Source organism: Molothrus ater, chromosome 7 (genome assembly GCF_012460135.2).
Source record: "Molothrus ater isolate BHLD 08-10-18 breed brown headed cowbird chromosome 7, BPBGC_Mater_1.1, whole genome shotgun sequence".
Lineage (NCBI taxonomy): Eukaryota > Metazoa > Chordata > Aves > Passeriformes > Icteridae > Molothrus > Molothrus ater.
Window position 1 is genome coordinate 19,213,152 of NC_050484.2, and position 19,219 is coordinate 19,232,370.

A 19,219-nucleotide genomic window follows, 5' to 3' on the forward strand; every position below is an offset into this window, starting at 1 on the left:
TAGAGTGCTGAGCTAATACTTTACTACAGGTATGAATGAGCCACCTCAGTTTACAGATGAATTAATACTATTTTTATCATAAAATTGCCCAAATATAACACTTTGTGAGGAATTTTTTCTATATCTGCCATTTTTATGATATGACCCTGAAAAAATTTCAGTCTTTCAGAAAGCTGGGCTGCCAAGAAAATGAATACTGACTGTGCTAAAGGCAAAATTAGCAACCAGTCCACAGGGGGATATGAGGTGTGGCAGCCCCTCCTTCACTGCCCCAAACGACAGCGCAATGCACAAGCAGCAGAGATGCTGTACATGGCTCAGTACCAGCTTAACTTGCCAATTTACTGATTACATAGCATTTACTTACTACTCTGATGTTATTAAATACCCCCAGCTGGATTCAAAACAGATAAAGTGAAATTCAATTCTAGACGCATTTTTTAAATTAGTGTGTTGCTTTTCCTTCCTATGATTATGTAAAATTTGTCCCCGTTGTATACATTTGAAAGTCCTGTTGTCATCCTATTACTGAATTAGGATACCATTGATATTCTCCTTTGCTTTTTCTTTCAAAACCCTTCAGTTTCCTTTCAGCCAGAAATAAATTCTGCCAGCTTGCCTAGCTTTGTCCTCTTTTGCCTGATGCAGTTATTATCTTAACTTCCAACAGCTTACACAGTGAATTACTTCCTATGCTGACTCGCCTTCTCTTACAAAGCCTCATTGTCCAAAGTGCATTCATTCTCCTTGTTGATGTACACCAAGGTGCTGCAGTCATTTAAAACTAGGTTTCTTCAGTAGCTTTGATCTTTCTCACAGCATGACTCATGATTTAGATCTCAGGCATTCAAAACACTCTATCAATCTCTCCTAAATGCCCTCAAAAAATTTTATGCCTTTCTGAAGATAAATCTGAAACAAATTCCTTTTCCATGAGATAGCATCTAACTATGGTCTTCCTGGAAACCTTTTCCACTTGTGATGCTTATTTAAAAATGTAATATGGTATTTCCCCTTTCTCACAATGGCATTCTTCAAAAGACTCCCCAGAGCATGGGTATTCTTTTTTGCTCACTCAGTGAATTAGAAATTGTTTTATTTTATTTTATCACCTAATGTTCAGCCCTGCTTTCACAGAAAGGAAAAAGGTTATAATTCAATTTTAACATCCAAAATTATTTTAGCTTAAAAATTTTCATGACTTACAGAAACTCAGCAATTGGTTTTATGAGTAAAAAATAAAAAAGGAATCAAACCCTCCAGAGAATCCAAATCAATTTTAAAGCAAGTAGAATCTACCAAATGTGGGCTTCATTTCCTCCCTTAGTGGCCTATGTATCACATTATCCCTCTGCTAATAGCACAGTAAAATATCAAATATCAGCATTGTGTTAAAAGGGCTCCACAGTGGCCTCTGGCATTCTTCATTTAAATGAGAATATTTATCCAGCAGTGGGCAAATAAGCTCTCTGAACAAAAGGAATTACAAGGCTTCAGTAACAGATAATATAACAACCTTTTGGGAAGAATGTGGGAAGGAAGCATCACAACAGATGCAGACTAGAGCAGAAAATGTGCCCAGCAGCAGGCCTGCTCAATTGATTAATAAGTGAAAGAGGCACCAAGAGCTCTGGAGGTAAACCCCCTCCCTCCCAGCTTTTGCCAGTGTTGTTTGCTAGAGTCAGCTGTGATTTAAACCAAGGTGGTAAATATTTTCCAAACTCATGCTTTGGTATTTCAGTGCTAAAACCAGAAAAAAATCTACCTGCTTTAAGGAGTCTTATTCTATGAATCAGACAATCAGACATAATCCAAACAGTGGTATGCATTTTCCCAAGATGCTGCATTTCTTTTATTGTTCTGTTCCACAAAATATGCAGCAGCATTAGTTTCATGAAAAAGTAGATGCAGCAGGTAGGGCAACAAAAGATGGAAACAATAAATGAAATATTGAATATTCTGATGCAGGTCATTTTTTCTGCTCCAAATGATGTAACATGCAATGTGTTCTGCAAATAGCTTTCCAATAGCTGAGGAAATTTTATGACAAAACCAAGTCTGTCCTACTGCTACAAAGACTGAAAACTGTCTAGAGCACCATTATATTTTTTGAATATAGCAATTTAATTTTATGAAGTGGCTGTGCATAACAGTCATTATTTTCTTCATCTAAAGTTAACAATCTGAATAGTAGGTGAACTGTAATACAGAAGCAATGTCAATAACCAGCCACCACTTTATTAACAAGTTCTTTTCATGTATTTCTAATGAAGGTGGTCTGACTTTAGACTCTAAAGTTCTGGAGTACAAGCAATCTGAAAATTACAAATCACAATTTCTACAGTACTCTCTCTGGGCTATAGCATGTGCATGTATCGCTGCTGCTATTTTATTCCAAAAAGAGGCAAAGAATCAGTCAACTCAGCTGAGCAACAGAATACCACATTGTCTCTCACAAAAAAGCATGAAGCCAGTTTCTCTCAATGTGCACACAGAAACTGTGGGCCACTAACAGAACATCTCCTGCTGTCACACAGAAGCTCACTGGCTCAGTGGTTAGTGCACACATGAGGATAAGCACTTCAGTTCCTTCATTTGAAACATCCTATAGTTTCAAGAAAGGGGAAATTTCATAACAGAAGTGGAGCTCTACCTGTCGAGTTTTTTTCCTTCATACTACCCTGCTATGTTTTATTTGCCTTCCATACATTTATGTCCCTTGAGTGGCCTTTTGGAGTCAAATTTACACCTCAACATGGCTTTCCCTGTTCTTTTGCAAGCTAGATGTACCACTAGAAATTGTAACTACCCACCAGACAGTTCTCAGTCCTCCCGTAGGGGGTGATTCATTAGGAAGGACACTCCATCAGCTGCATACACACAGAAGCTTGTTGCACCCAGCATTTTTTAAATATAGCCACAGCATACTTGTATCATCTGCCTTACTTCAAGACTGAATTTGAACAATTCAGTCTGATTTGTTTATCCAGGCTGATGATTCTTTTCCCAGTAGAATACCTACATGCAACTTCAGGTTTCCAAGTCTCAGTACAGACTTCAGAAGACTCACAGAAAATTAATCCTCTTCTGTGAGTTTGTAATTCTCATGGGCAATTAAAGAAAGGAAATTAAATGTGAAAAGTCTATATATGTCACCTGGAAGCTTTGCTTCCATATGCTTGTTTTTTCATTTTACAGCACTATACAGGCACTGCTTAGCACCAAGGGTGAGCAAGCAAGAAACAAGCTAATCCTGAACTTTTTGCTCTGTTGCTTTATCACCAAAGATAATGATATTTTTCCATTTAATTGGAGCACAGTCAGACCATTAACTCTTAATGAGCAAAGCCACCATTTATTTAACTACAAATATTACTGAGGAAAACAAAAACATTATCTCATTCCTGTGTTAATGATAAGCAAAGCAGTCAGTTTAATGCCACTGGCACTCACTGGAACTTAATGTTTTGTTGACATGACTATTGGTGTGGTACTCTGCAAAGAAGTGTTTTGTAGACATGCAAATGAAACAAATGGTAAAGCTGAAAAATCTCAGTTTCATTCAGAAAGGAAAGAATTTGCATATACATGATCAAAGTGGAAATTTAATTGGTTACTTATCTTTTATGCTTCAAATATTAGTGATTTATAAATACGCAAAGAATGCTGTAGTGTATGCTATCTGTAGTCCTTCAGTGCTAAAACATCTCATTCAGAAGTCTGAAAACTAAGATGGGGATGGTCCCATCTAGAATTTGCCATTTTACAAAGAATGGGGGCAATGAGGATTGGATGGAAAGGTGAATGCTTCACATTAAATGATTTTGTGGGCCACCCACCCACTCTGCAGTCACAAATAATTTAAACCTGATCTAAAAACAGTAAAGACTGGAGCTGGCAGCTAGTAACAAAGAAAGTATCATCTTCTCTTTCAAAGTTGGTATCTTGGTCCATTTCCTCACACAGAAGAACACTCAGTATCAAATCTGCTCTTGAAAACAGTATTTGAGGTAGAAGGTGGACAACTTGAACACTTAACCTACATTTACACTGATTCCCTCTTCTCATAAAGTATCAGAAATTACACAAGTGAGTTCAAATCCTGATTATGATGACCTTTTTCATGCCCTCAGTGCATTAGCCATCACTCTGCAGGGCATGTTCTGAAACACACAGTGCTATGGTATCAAGTGACCATACAGCATGTTAATGGATGAAGTACACATAAAATGGAAGTGTTCAAGCAGACAGAGGGAGAATGCAACTGCATGCTGCTCTGGCCCACACTTCCCCTGGGGCTGACTACTACTAAATAGCTCTGATGTGCCTTCCCTGCACAGGCACCTCCTTATTCCTGCTCACACCAAGTTGCCTTGCACCTGAGACAGCCTCAAGAACTACAGACATAAAAAAGATTAGTAAACCTCTTTTACTTACAAGGCACATTCAGGATACAGAATCTGTCTCTCACCCAGAGACATTCAGGATATGTATTCTTGTGTCAAATTTTTGACCAAAACAAAGATTACATGAACACATTGAGTGCACCATTCCCCTAATTTCACCTCCTAGAATTACAGACATATGGCCCAACTTGCACAGAAGCTCTGAGAATCAGTCACAGTTTGCACCACAAATCCGTATTACTCTCTACTGCAGGGTTAACAGACCTATGTCAGAGTGCTTAGAAGCTTTCAATACCCTTCTCTTTTTAAATCAGGTGAAATACACCACTGATGGGAAACTCCACAGAAACCTCCTTCCACAGTACATTAGAAAAAGAATAGGCAAAAAAGGCATAGTTTTCTAAAACTAATGCAATTTGTTTGTTAATAGAAAGCAACCTCTGTCAGAGGCATTTAAGCAAGGATGATGGTGAAATTGAGATTAATACTTTGGTAAGCCTTACTGCCAGTTTAATACCTATAATTAAAAGTAATCAAGTGAACTAGGCATGTTGCTATGCCTTTTTTTCTTTTTAAACCCCATTAAATATTGATAAGAACTTATATTCCTTACCAACGCTAGTAGCAAAGCATTTTATGAATGCAAATTAAATTTCAATTTTCACTCCTTGTGAACATTGACTTTATTCCTGAGCTTTATATTGTACCTGTACAAAACTTCAAGTCTGTGATATGTTATGAAAGCATAATAATATAAGTGCCTACCTTTTTCAGGAACCGTACTCCATAGGTAAATATATAAAGGTAAAATGTAAATCTCCACCTGCAAAAGGCACAAGAGATTAACTCTAGGATACCAGGTTTACATATTTTACAGTTCAACACATGATTTCTTATTTCACCACCAAACCACCACACCCTGGTTAAATTAACAGAAGTTGAAGCAAAATTTTGGTCTGGTTTTCTACAACTTCTGTTATCAAGCATTGTGCTCATTTGCCTGCTTTTCCTGGCCTCTCGTTAGCTCTCTGAAAATACTTGCTGATTTTATCTAAACAGGGGGAAGAAAATCCTCACACATTTTCAAAGATATTAAGTTTTTAAAAGTTTAATGAAAACTAGCAGGACATTGGAGGAGAGAGGACAATTTACCCATCTGTTGCAGGAAATTTCATCTCTTACTAGACACCAGGAAAAAGATAATAAGAATTTTATTAAGACTTCAACAGGTGACTTGGGAGTACTGCCTGTCAAACAGACTCTTTAGAAATGAAAAGTGCCATTCACAATGAGCTGGAAATTCACTTGGCAGATCCCAGCACTCCACATTTGGTTTTAGGGAGTGCATTTAGGACAGATAGATATGCTGGATACAGATATATATCCATAATTTACATCCACTTCCCATGCATCCCTTGATAAAAATGATCTACATTTTCCCAAATGCACTCAGAATAATTGCTGAGCTTCTGGTTTTTCTTTTCAGAAAGAGGCAAACTAGAAGTTAAGAACAGGATTCCATGGAAAATAAGAGAAAACACCAGGAGATTTAATACAAAATCATCCTCACCTCTGTCTTCCTCCAGTCTTCAAGAAAAGAAGACAGAGTAACTTCCTATCTCTTGGACCCACTACTCACTTATGAAAGAACTACTGTAAGTCTAAGAAAATAAAATCATAACCTTGTGCAGTATAAATTCTTAGAGGAATTCCTCATTTGTTTTTTTTTTTCCCAAGGGTTGGACTGACTACACAAACATGCTTAATATAAACACCAGAGAAGTAATAATCATAATGTTTATAGCAGGATGAGATTTAGCTACCTTAGTGTGAAGCAATGCTGCAACGTGAATCATCTTCAATGACACATTTTACAGCACTTACAACTTTCTCTCCACTGGCAAAACTATTAGCTTCCAGTTAATTGGCACTGGAGTGCTTTCAAACATTACTGGAATGGTTACAAAACTGAAAATGTTCCTGTGCTGAAGGTTAATCCAAACCTTTATCTTCAAAACTACTTTTACAAGTATTTAGAAAGACAGTTGTGTCATACATAAATAACCTTCTGCCAATTTGAGGAGAGTGTAAGAACATCAATGAGATTTAAAGTGCAATACTTCAGTTGAACAGAAACTCTATTTTACACTGTAGTCCTATGGCATGGAATAAATTGATTTATTAAACTGATATGAGAGAAATAGCAAACCCTTCAAGGGTTTGGGCACTGTAGTAACATGGCACACTGTTTTCATGCTGGCACTTTCAAGACACTGTGAACATAGAGTACTTGGACAGAATGTATGTGAGAAATACCTTTCATACAGTGCAGATATGTCCAAGCAAGATTCCTCCAAAGGTGAACTCTCAAATCAATTCTCTTGCAACAAGTACTCTAATATGAATGATGGATTTCAATCTACAGTACATACTTCTTAATGCCTCTATTTGGGTCTCACTGAAGCCCACTGATGAGGAAATGCAAATAAAAGGAAAATGTTATGAGCAGTAATCACACCTATTCACGGTTTAGCCCAGTGTCCAAAACACCTCTGCATTTGGGAACTTGGGCAAAATGTTCTTTCTGTCTGCACAGGACATCATGGAAGAGAAGGACACCTTTCTTAGTGTGTGGTTATTGAGTTTTATTCCAACTGAATTCACAAAGTGGTAGTTGATGAAGCGCTGTCTCAAATTTGTCCTAGGTAGTAGTCCCAAATCTAATGTTGAAAAGTGCCTCTAGCCTAAGCACAGTCTGAATAGTTAGAGAACCCAAGAAAGGGAAGATGTCCTAGGTGCCTCCTAGGACACTTTCTAATATCCTCCTTAAGCATTGGCAGCTCATGCCGAGTGTCCACATGTCACTGGATACTGTTGCTGTTCGGTCACAGCTGGTTGTCTTCAGCAGGGAAAGCAACTTCTTCTAAGGCAGCAGTAGCAGAACCCAAGAGAACAGGCAAGGCAAGATGAACACTAAAATATCTCTTGTTCCCCTTTTCCCCCAGCAATATTCTCTGCCCTATTAAAGACATACAGATGAGGCCACAAGGTGAAGCACTCCATCATGGGCCACTGCCACATCAATTCATGCTTAACTGAAAGATGAAAACAGCTGAAGCTTCTCTGTTTTGTGAGAATTTACTCTGTCCCTCAGACTTCAAACATTCCTTTGGTCAGTTGTATAGAGACAAAACCTGAATTACCCATTTACAGACTAAGTGTGCTGCTTGAAAGGCTGAAGTTAGTTTAAATCCAGCAAACCTAGATGAAAGCACTCAAGGCACAAGAGCTCTGAAAGACCTGATCTGTCTGCTCACAATAAGGTTTATGAGGTTCACTTTAGTCCTCCACTATAAGACTTCCAAACTGAACCAGGCTTGCATCTGAATAAGGGAGATCAAATGGACTTATGGACCTTCCAGCAAATTCTTCAGGTTGTGCTGCTGCTTACCAGGCCAGTGCTTCAAACATGAATGTGACACCCTGCAGCAAAAAAGTCAAGCTGAAGAGTGACTCTGCCATAACAGAAAAATAAATTATTTTCTAATGTCTTAAAAAGAATGCTGTAGAGTCCCTCAAACGTGCAGCAGCAGATCCGACTGCTCTTGTTCTACATTTGAATGCATTCCCAGTCCACAGCAGTCTCAACCCCTTTAACTTTGAGCTGCTAATGAAATTTTAAAGATGCTTCAGCATGACACAGAACATCATCTAAAAAGATGGAAAAGTTGGAGAGCCTCCACCAACTAACCTGATATACCCATGGCATGCTCAATTCAGCAAAAACTATTTAAAGTGCCCACTTGAGCAAGCACTTCATCAATTTCATGCATATGTCTTGTCAGGTTCCCTTCATCACACCAATGAAATTTTTTCCTTTAAATTTTCCTCTGAATTTTTGCACTGAAATATGAAATTAAACTATGGCTAACAAAAAAAAAAAAAAAAAAAAAAAAAAGAAAAAAGGCTTAAGCAAAGCACTTCCCTACTCCATACTTTTTGCAGAGCTCACCACATGGGGCTCATGTCCAGCTGAATGAGCTCAGCAGGGGTGCCTCCCTAAGAAAAATGGACAACACTTCTCCCTAGGGCAAGGGTGAAGAGCCACAAGGCCTCTGTGCTCCTGCAGTTTTCCCTTTTTTCCAGGGTTTTTGCAGGAAGACTGAGTGGCCAGGCTGTGAACACTGGCACTCCTGCAGAACTTTGCAGCACCCAGCTCGCAGCGCACAGTGCTAATGGCTCTGATGCCAAACCAGTGTCTGCTGCTCAGCAAGGATCCAAAGCTATCTAACTGCTGACAACAAAACACCAAACACAGTAAATACAGAATGTTAAAAACATAAAACCCATCATTCTTGCAGAATTGTAGCTGTTATTTACAGAGATGTCTTTGCCACTGGTTTGCTACAGACAGGGCCACAAACAGCAATGTAAGAATGCCACACTTCAAAACAGTTAACCTTAAAAAAACCTCATTGTTATTTAGCAACTAGTCATAGGCTCACCACATTGTCTGCGCTTGAAGAAACTGGCTCTCTGGATCTGAAAACTATTTTCAGAGAAAATGCAGATGCCTGAAGTTTCTCCATGGAAATACACTTCCATGTGTAAATGTAAGATTCCAGTAAAATGTAAGTTTTGCTGTTCTCCATCATCCCCTGCTCACCTTCTGACAGTGGCTCACAGACCTCTGTGCACAGGCTTTGGACTGAAAGTCAAACTGAGCTTCATGCAATCTCCACAGTTGCAGGTCTTGGTTCTGGAGATGAGAAGGCTTGAAGTACCATTACACAGCTTTTCCATTCCAGTCCTTACAATCTGAATGGACTGCACAAACATGTACCTGGGCTATGGAATCATTAGCTGGGACTGAAAACTACTTTTTGCTGCAATGCTTTCCTTTGGCTGTGAAAATTTTATTCACTGTGAGAGTGCTCAAAGGAGCATTTCTGAGGCTGAGCTTGAGCAGTATTCAGTGTTTATTTCTTTTAAATGAGAAGTACCACTAAGTTCCACACATGCTCACTGTGACTTAAAGCAGTCTGTTTTATCCTCAAATTGCATTTTTCTGCTCCCCCAACTACAGTATGACAGCCTTCAACTTTCTGATTCACTCAAGAATACTTAATCCAATTAATATTGCTTCTGACATAGCCAGAGGTTTACATTCCTTCTAGATGACTACCTCTAAAGACAAATATTTACAGGATCATCCTAAAAAAAATGGACTCTGAACTTCTGGATCAACTTCTTAATATTTGTGACATTGTCTACCTATCTATTACTCCAACTTTAAGTTAAAAACCAAAACTAAACACAACAAAAGGTAACCCTTCTCCCTAAACCAACAAAAAACGTCCCTAAAGATACTATTTTTTAGGCAACAAATCATGTAAAAATAAAAGACAGAACAGTGAAAAATAATGCTTAATCCATCCAATAAATAGGAGGTCAAACAGTAGACTCCACTAAATCTTTACTTATCTTCAATCCTCATACCTATTCTAATACAAAGCTGCAAGTATGACTGTATGGTTGATGGAAGTAGCTCCACTCTTCCAATTTCCTGCCTTCCCAGATTTCTGTAATGATAATTTGCTGCATTTCCACAAAGCCTGACAGATGCAAGCAGATACAAAAAAAATGTTAATTGAAAATAATACACAGGTAAATAAATGAATAAAATCTTCTTGCCTCTTTTGGCATGGAGTCAGCCTGGACCATGCAAATGGTAAATAGTTCCTGCACTGTGGTTAAGCAGATGTTATATAAGGAAGAAGGCAGTTATGCACAACTCACTAAGATGTGTAAAATATCAGGCATGATAAACAGAGAACACTGTATTGCTCTCCTCTTCAATCTTCTGGATTAAGACTTGACTGTCATCTGATTTTCCTCTTGGTTGCAGTTTGAATCAGTTATTTAATATTTAGTATTACAGTGCCACTTGAGACCAGTCCTGTCCTAAATTTGTATGCTTGAAATGCATCTCTGAAAGTCTTAAGAGCAAAATTTAGTAGCGCAGAAAAGAGGAAAGGAAACACAGTAATAAATTTTGAAGTGATGCAGTTTTATAAATAATAAAGTGTGGTTTTATAATTAGGCCAGAAAATATGTATAATACAAAAGGTGTTTTGGTAACTCATTCTAGGCTACATAGTTTCTGTTCAATGATTATGCAACTGTTCTCTTCTGAGTACTTTGAGGGCTACATAAAATAAAAATAAGACCTCAGAGACCTATGATCCTAGCCAAATCCTGACCTACAAAGAGATATTATCTGGAAAGCTCATGGGAAGCACACACAGAAAAACCAGATGTTGCTGCCTTGTGGTCTGACCAGCAGACCTGTTTTCTCATCAGTGATGCTCAATGCAAACAGCTGATGAGTCTTGGAGAGAGAAACCAATCCAAAGTCTTTCTAACAGGGACCTCCCCTCTCCATTCTCACAATGATCTCACGACTCACCTGTCTGCAGACACAACAGCTGCTCACTGTCCCACTCCTTTACAGCTCTAGAGGAATGAAAACTTGGATCTTCCAGACTGCATTTGAATTTCACCTAATGATGTTGTCCAGCAATGATGGCCAACATTTGTATGCATAGGGCACCTTTGTGTCAGGTAACCACCTTCTTAGACCAACTTGCATTACCTGTTTTCTTTTGTTCCCATGCTGAATGTTACTTTCCTGTAGCATTAAGTGTGCCCCAGAGCGGTTTTTGCCCTGCTGAAGCAGATGCTGAACCCTTAGGGGTATGACCTGTGTGGAGGCAGGCTGGGTGCCAGTGCTGCTTCCCCATTTCCCTGAGGAACCTGCGGCTGTGCTCGATCCAGGCAGCACATCCCAGGCTGTGCACAGCAGCCACACAGCCTCTGACTATACGGGCAGAGACCAGTCTGCCAGGGAGAGCCTGCTTTGTCTTCACATTCTGTATTTCCATTTCAGAAGATAAACCTCCTCAACTTCCAAGTGGGAGTTGCAGGGCTATTCTAGCTAAAATTGGAGGATAAGCAATGTTTATAGCAGAGTATTCAAACCTCATCTTGTCAATTTTGTTTTCCCTTTTACATGCCAAAGAAATGTATTTACTTTGTCATTTATGTTCCATCCCTTTCTGTGTTTCTCATTCATTGCTTGTTGGATCATTGAAGACTTCAAAAAAACCTCTACAAGTTGCTCATTACAGTGAAGGCTTTTTTTGGGTCCATTTTTTATTTTTAAAGATTTATTTTCCCTCAGCATTCCAAGCACTGTACAAAGAAAGAGGGACAGGAAATTTTTGTACTATTGTTCTTGCAAAAGTGCTTTTATCAGAGCAGATAAAGAAGATAGAACTCCAAATTTACCAGGAAGCACCATCTAACCAAACCATATTCATTAGTCTTAAAGTATTTCAAAAACTAACCATAAGGGATAGCATCAAGAATTTCAAAGCACACTTTCTGCAGCACCTTATACTGAATACTTCCTGTCTGATAGTCACAATTTCAGGCTGTTTCAGGGCCTGAGCTTAGAAGATTTACCCTGCCAATAACCAGGACTACATGAGCTGATGCACTACTTGAATCTTCTGAAAAAATTAGTGAAGTATTTAAATCTCACATACCCTTTTTAAATCTGCTAGTTTCTTGAACTTCAGGGAAATGAAAAATAAACATGCCTGTATGAGCAAATCCTGGTCACCAGTCAATACAAGCAGAAGGGCCTGTCACACTGATAGTACCAGTAAAATGTAATGAGTTCATGGGTTTACATATAATGCAAAACAGGAGCATAGAGATGAAGTTACCAGAAAGGTCCCCAGTGCAGCCTGGGCTCTGTGTGCTGCCACAGCAGGTCAATGGTGAGACACCAAAGCAGAAGACAGAAGCTGTATCAAACACTAGGTTACCATGTGCCTATAGCTACATTACCTACCATCATCCCCAAAAGCATTAGACAAACTAGCAAGTTTCTCATCTCCATCAGCATCACGTACATGTTCTCACAGAGACAGCTGCAAGCCCCTTGCCATTGGCAGACAACTTACTAACACAGAAAACAGTGTAGTTATATGCCTAGTTATATGTAAGTGAAAAATGTTAAACAATGTGAAAGCTAATTCTCCTCTTAACTCTGTGTCTCTGTGAAGAGGCATAGTCCATGGATCTATAAAGTGAAAGGCAATCAAATATGAAATAAAATTGTAATAACATAAATACAAGGGAGAAGAGAGAAGTAAGGATTTGCAGTGTATAAAATAAAATTCATTCATTGCTGTGTATAAAATAATATCTTACTGCCACTTAACTCTTCAGTGTTTCAAGGCACTTATCTCCAGTTTGCCAACTTCATTTAAAGCTGAGGCTGACTGAAGGTGACAGCTTGTTCTGCCACAATGAAGAACTAGACAGTTTAAGGTGCATAGAACACAAGAAAACAGTAGCTACTGCAGTCTTTTCAGTTTTCCTTTAGTTGTCTTAAATTGTTATATTGTGACTGTAATTTTGGATTTGTGTTCACATTAATTAGAACTTAGGGAGAAATTATTTAATTTCCACAATATAAGATAATGGTGAGCCCATACAACCCACAAGAGAATGGAAATCTAGTTAATTATAACCTTGCTTAATGTACAATGATAATGCTAAGTGATGGTGTCTTTGCAGGATGAGCGCATGAGTTAATTTAAATTTATTAATTGTGTTAAAAACTGTGTCACAGAAGGCAGTAAGGGCAGGGAATTCATAATTTTAAATAATTCAACTTGAGGGAAGAGGGAATTTCACAAGATGCAAAATAATAAGTGCTTAAAGCAATAAAGTCTTAAAATACAGTGAGCATATTATTGAGGACATGGCATGGACATCTTTGCCTGTCTGCTCCAGCAGAATAGCAGGGAAAGAGGGTTGGCAACTCCTGACACTTAACCAATGTTGTAATTTCTCCCTAACACCATGTTAGGGCAGTGAGAAGTCCTGAGGCCCAGCCTAAAAAGACAGATGTTCCAAGAGGCAAAGCTGAAGGCATAAACCCACAGCAAACCACGCTGTAGCAGCCGGGCATGATTGCCCAGAGTCTGCCTTTGGAAGTGTGAGTGCTGGGCAAGCTGTGTACTGGAGAGGAGGTACATGGAAGATGGTTAACATAGATTTATCAGAGAACAAGAGTTAGAGAAGAATTAAAATTGCTGACATGGCTGCACTGTGCTCTCACAACTTTAAAATTAGGACAACTTGCCAGCCATTCACTTATTTGTGTGTCCAGGGACTCAAGCTACAAATTACTATGTATTACATAACTCAAGGCAATCAATACTGTCTTAACTCTCTTTCTCTTTGAGCAGGGAGGCCATCAGTGAACCAGTGTTGAATGACATCATACAAAAACATACATTTACATAAAATAAAAGGCTCCACTGATGGCAGGGAGGCCATCAGTGAAGCAGTGTTGAATGACATCATACAAAAACATACATTTACATAAAATAAAAGGCTCCATCAATACTTTTCCATACTGACTTCATATATGGCTTAGAGAGTAGCAGACAAAGGAATCAGTAACATGCAGAACTATTGAGTGCTACTCTTGTGGAGCAACATCTTACCCTGATGTAAAACAGATCAGGATTTCTGTCTTGGTTTTACATAGTCAAACATGACTCCAGGCCTTTTTGTATAGCTCTAGTTTCCCTGACATGAGTCTCAGTATAAATGCCTCATTCACTTTTACTTTCTACAGAGGCCTTGCATTCAAGCACATCTCTCTTCAGTGATGTTACTAGACATAATTCTTTTAAGAGAGTAATAGGTCCTTGAATGTATTAACTCCAGAGTCTACATGCAACTCTTACAGTACTATTGTAAAAAGGCAGTATTTTACATGCTTAGTACAGATAAAAATTGCCAGATCATCTTTGTTACTCTGCACTTCAGTTACCATTTATTAGCAATTAAGAGTCTCCTTTCTCAACTCCCCTACCACCTGAAGCCATAATAAACACCTCTTGCACTCAGCAAAGTCACATCTTCCCTGTTCTGGAACAATTTCACAGACTCCAACTCCCTTCACATTTCATTGAACATCTACATCCTTCATCCAAAAGCTGCCTCACAAATGTGACTCTGCCAACACCTGAGCCTACTTGCCCCTCATGTCATAATCCACTTATCAACACAATACAAAATATCTGATTGCCCAAGTAACAGCAATTCCCATTCCATGGAAAACAGCAAAGGAAAACAAGGGAGATAGTGCAGTTCTGTGGCCACTGAAGAGTAACTACCAGACTTGTTGCAGAGCATGTTGTGGGTCTTCACAGACTCATCCCCCCTTTGCTTTTCTAGTCATGAAACACTGGTTAGTCCTTCATTCCATCTAGCACTGGAGCAGCTGACAAATCAAATTAAATGGACTCAAAGTACCATCTACCTCAGATCAGAAGTGTGTTAGAAGCTGGCCTAGGAGAGCCTGATGCTATTAAATACTCAGAGCTAAAAGCCTATTTATTTTCTAATGCTTTACTGCTCAACACAGAGCACAGACTGATTAATTCTTTCACACATTCTGTTATCATGTGCATCAGCACAGTTCAGAATTTCAACAACCAAACAGCTGTCTTCATTTCTTTCCCTTGCACAGTTATTTTTCCAGTACAACTTTGTAGGACAGAATTACTCTGCTAGTTGAGAAAAGCAGTATGTCCAAGAAGTTGCAAACAGCCCACAGAATTTTCACACAAACGCATATAACAAGCAAAAAAACTCCCAACTGGTACTCCTCTACATCTATACACATACATGTGCACACACACACACATATATACAGGCACAGACAGATAAAATCTTCCTCCAAAGCAACAACAAAATGTGCATAAACAAAATTTCAATTCCTTAGGAAAAAGAATATCTAGCTAGGATACAAGAGAGAGGCTCTTCTCTCCCCTACATCAAAACTAAAAGACACCCTACTTACAGACAATTTAGTATCCAAGCTCCTTCTAGAGAATAAAGGGGAGGAAAAAATAGATCTTTGGCTCTTCAGTCTGCACATTTCCATGTTTTCACATGCAGAATGTTGCATAAACTCAAAACATCTCTCTTGGCCATATGTTTCTTCCAGACACTCCTTAGAAACCACATAAATATCTCTAATAAACAGCTTGCTTAAATGTATATAGCTGTAGGACAGACAAGCCATTGGCCTGATGACATTCCAAAATCCCAGGCTAGTAACTTACAGCATCACAGGTTCTCTCCCTTTGTGCCAGACAACAAGGGGAGAGGACAGAATGCTCTCTCTTCCTTTGAGAAAACCAGACATGCCTACACACTGGTAGTATGAGCAGAAACAATACACTGAAACTGGGAAGACACTGGAAGTGGTTTGGGAATCACTCCTGCATTGGCTTTCTGATACATCCAACATTAACAAAGACATTATTGGATTCTGTATTCTGTGTGGCAATAAGCAAAGTAATATTCTTGATTTAGGCTGTGCCATAGGGAGAGAGAGAAAAGAATAATATACCAACAGAAATACATGGAAGTAGAAAAGTTCATTTTGTACACTTAGTTGACCACTTTTTTCCCCTCCTTTACGCATGTTGGACTTTCAAGTTGAAGAAAGGAGTGCAAATGGTCTAAATTCACAAAATAGAAAGAAAAGCTATGGACAGACTATTCTCTGCAACTAATAGAGTGGGCTAAGTGCCTGAGCTTTGCAATCTGAGGTTATACTAGGTGGATACCTTTCCTAGTGACTACAAACTGTGACTTGAACTCCAGGTTTCATGCCAGAATCACCTAATCCTTGGGATATGAGGACTGACTTGCTAGTAAAATAATACTCAGTGCTGCATTTATTACTTTCTGACTGGATCATTAATCACCACCTGGTGATTATGTACATTAATCACCACCTAGTGAAATTATCTATTTCATATTTCATATAAATACTTATCACCATAACATCTGAAAGCTTAAGCAGGTATGTAACACCACTAGGGTCTCACCATTAGGGTCTCTATGGCTCCAAAAATCAAATTACACCTTCTCTTCCACATTGACAGACAAAACTCTATGTTGTGAATATTGGTTATGAAAGGTTCCTGAAAAAGTAATTTATTTTCACTATAATGCTGCGACACAAACAGTATCTATAAACAGGAGATTTTACTACTGTGTTTTCCTTCATATAACCATCATCTGCCCATGGCCTGAATATCTGACAAATGCTGGCAGCAAAGGAATTATTCCATTCAAACAACCAACAAAACCATCAAAAAATACTCCCCACAAAAAAAAAAAACAAAAAAACAAAAAAAAAAACAAAACCCAAACCAAACAAACCACAAAACAGAACAAAACAAAAAAAAACCAAACCCACAGCACAAAACAACAAAAAACCTACAAAAACAAACAAACAAAACAAAACCAAAACAAAACTAAAAAACCCACCAAACACCCCTTCCCTCTCAAGAAGCAGCGAGCAGTGTAGGTTTTGGGGTTTCTCTGCACTCTGTTCATGATCAGAATTGTAATTGTTTGAAAAGAAGGGAAGGGTTAGAAAACGTGAGAAATCTGTGACAATAAGAATCTAGTAATGAAGTTACTGGCATAGTGTGTTTGGAGCTGGATCTTTGGCATCATTCATCTCAGGCAAGTGTGTTTATCATTAAATTTCACTCTCAGCTTTTGTCACATTGAAGCTACTCTACCTTAGATAGTGCCGACGCTATTCATTTGCAAGAAAGATAAGGCAGTCAAAAATGGCCTACAGCCCTTCTGGCACGGCTCCTCTTCCCTTTCATCATGGAAAAGCCACTCTGGGCCCAAGGAACACTTTGTCTAGCAGTAAATTAAATCGTCTCCATGTGAAAAGAGTTGGAGTTCTTTTTAGGCAGATCCACATTTGCCGTGGGTTCTCTCACTTTTCTTCCCACGCCACAGTCAATCAGTGCTGTTCCCAGGAAAACTGAAGCCTTCTCTGGAGGGACAACAGCAGCTCAGCAGGATGAAGGTGTAGGCAGAGATCACTGTCATTCTGCTAGCTCTGCTCTTGCTTATGAGATAAGGGCACACTTTGTTCTGTCGAAACCCTCCACTGGCACCTGAATTACTGAAGACTGGAGTTCTCCCCTTCCCATGACTGCTGTGGGAACATGAACTTCAGGAGCTCAGAGCTTCAAAGCACCTGTCACACACAGTCACTACATGTCTGAAAAGCCACCCCATTAACTCAATAGCTATGAAAAGGCTACAGATCCCATACCAAAGGATTTCTTTGGTCAAAACTTTCTGAAGTACCTCACTTAGCGCTGTGATGGACAGATTTAACTAAGGGCAATCATCTTTAGACAATTTATCTTTTGTCTTCTTTTTATTTAACAACCCAACTGCCTTTTATCTTTATTCCTCCATTTCAGACATCCATCAGCTTGTATGGCTAAAGGTAGTGCTGTAAGGACAGCACACTAACATCAGGTGATTTGGTGTTAGCTGGTGCCCTGATAGTGTAGAATCACAGCAACATGATTTCTGAAAGCTTTTGACCACTGAAAATACCTGAAAAGTACAATCTGACTCCTTCAGGACAATGAAGATTATTTTTCTCATTAGTTATATTCTACCAATTTGTATAATTTTCTAACTGTCAGCAAAAGTACCTGTGAAAAACAAAGGGAAAAACTGATGCGAACACAGGCTCAACAAGACTCAAGAAGAGAACATGCATCCTTACATGCTCTCACAGAACTTCCTAAGGGTGCTGGGCTTTTCCTGGTTGCGCCTTTGTCGGAACCAACGCTGAATGCTGCGCACATCCCAGTCCAGCTGCTTGGAGAGCCCTTCCAGCCTCTTCTCATCTGGATGCTACAAAACAGAGAAGCACAAAAATTATTCTCTAGCTCAACTGCATTAACACTTTAAATTCAGAACCAGTGAAATTGACTCTTGCCTTCTTACCAAGGCTGTCTGTCAGACACATGGATACACAGAAATACATTCACAGAAATCTCTATTGGCAGATTCCCGTAAGAATACATTTACAATGACAATTAATCTAGAAGGACAGATGCTGTAATATGACATGCCGGTCCATTACTGATAAAAAACTTTTAAGGGACAATGGGATTGAAACTTACTTGAAACTTGGAAGTGAAGTTTAGCAGCCAAAAAAGGCCATGCATTTCTGGAGCAGTGGCTCTTACAAACACTCTACTGCCTGCCACACACTAATACCTGTTCCACTCTCCTTCATCAGGATCTTTGTCCTAGTATCTGTTCCACTCTCCTTCATCAGGATCTTTGTCCTAGTATCTGTTCCACTCTCCTACATCAGGATCTTTGTCCTAGTATCTGTTCCACTCTCCTACATCAGGATCTTTGTCCTAGTATCTGTTCCACTCTCCTACATCAGGATCTTTGTCCTAATACCTGTTCCACTCTCCTACATCAGGCTCTTTGTCCTAATACCTGTTCCACTCTCCTACATCAGGATCTTTGTCCTATCGACTGTTACACTAGGGAAGATGGTTTGACTGACACGCAAAAAAGATAAATTCCATGTTTCTGCACAATAATGTTAAAAAATGAGGTCGCTAAACAAAGTGGCAACTTCAAAAGGCAAATCACCTTGACAACAGGGAGACATTTTCTGGAATTGTTTTCTGTAAAACTAAATACACACGAATATTCTCCAAAGCAGAAAATGTAGAAGTCTCACATCATTAGCGTGGGTGCAAACCAGTGCAGAGGTAAGGCAAAAGAAAATTAGTTTGTCTTTAATTTGAAGAGCAGGACGAATCTCCAATCATAGAGCAATTCTACAT

The 19,219-nt window shown here is 39.0% G+C and overlaps 1 protein-coding gene across 1 annotated transcript in view; it reads right to left on the bottom strand.

Moving 5' to 3' along the window:
- Nucleotides 1-19,219, bottom strand: part of CERS6 (ceramide synthase 6) — a 99,049-nt gene that overhangs the window by 44,444 nt on the left and 35,386 nt on the right. The window contains exons 3-4 of the mRNA XM_036386701.2: nucleotides 18,130-18,260; nucleotides 5,172-5,229 (exon numbers count right to left, since the gene is read on the bottom strand). Coding sequence (XP_036242594.1) covers nucleotides 5,172-5,229; nucleotides 18,130-18,260 — 189 coding nt within the window. The remainder of the gene's footprint in view (nucleotides 1-5,171; nucleotides 5,230-18,129; nucleotides 18,261-19,219) is intronic.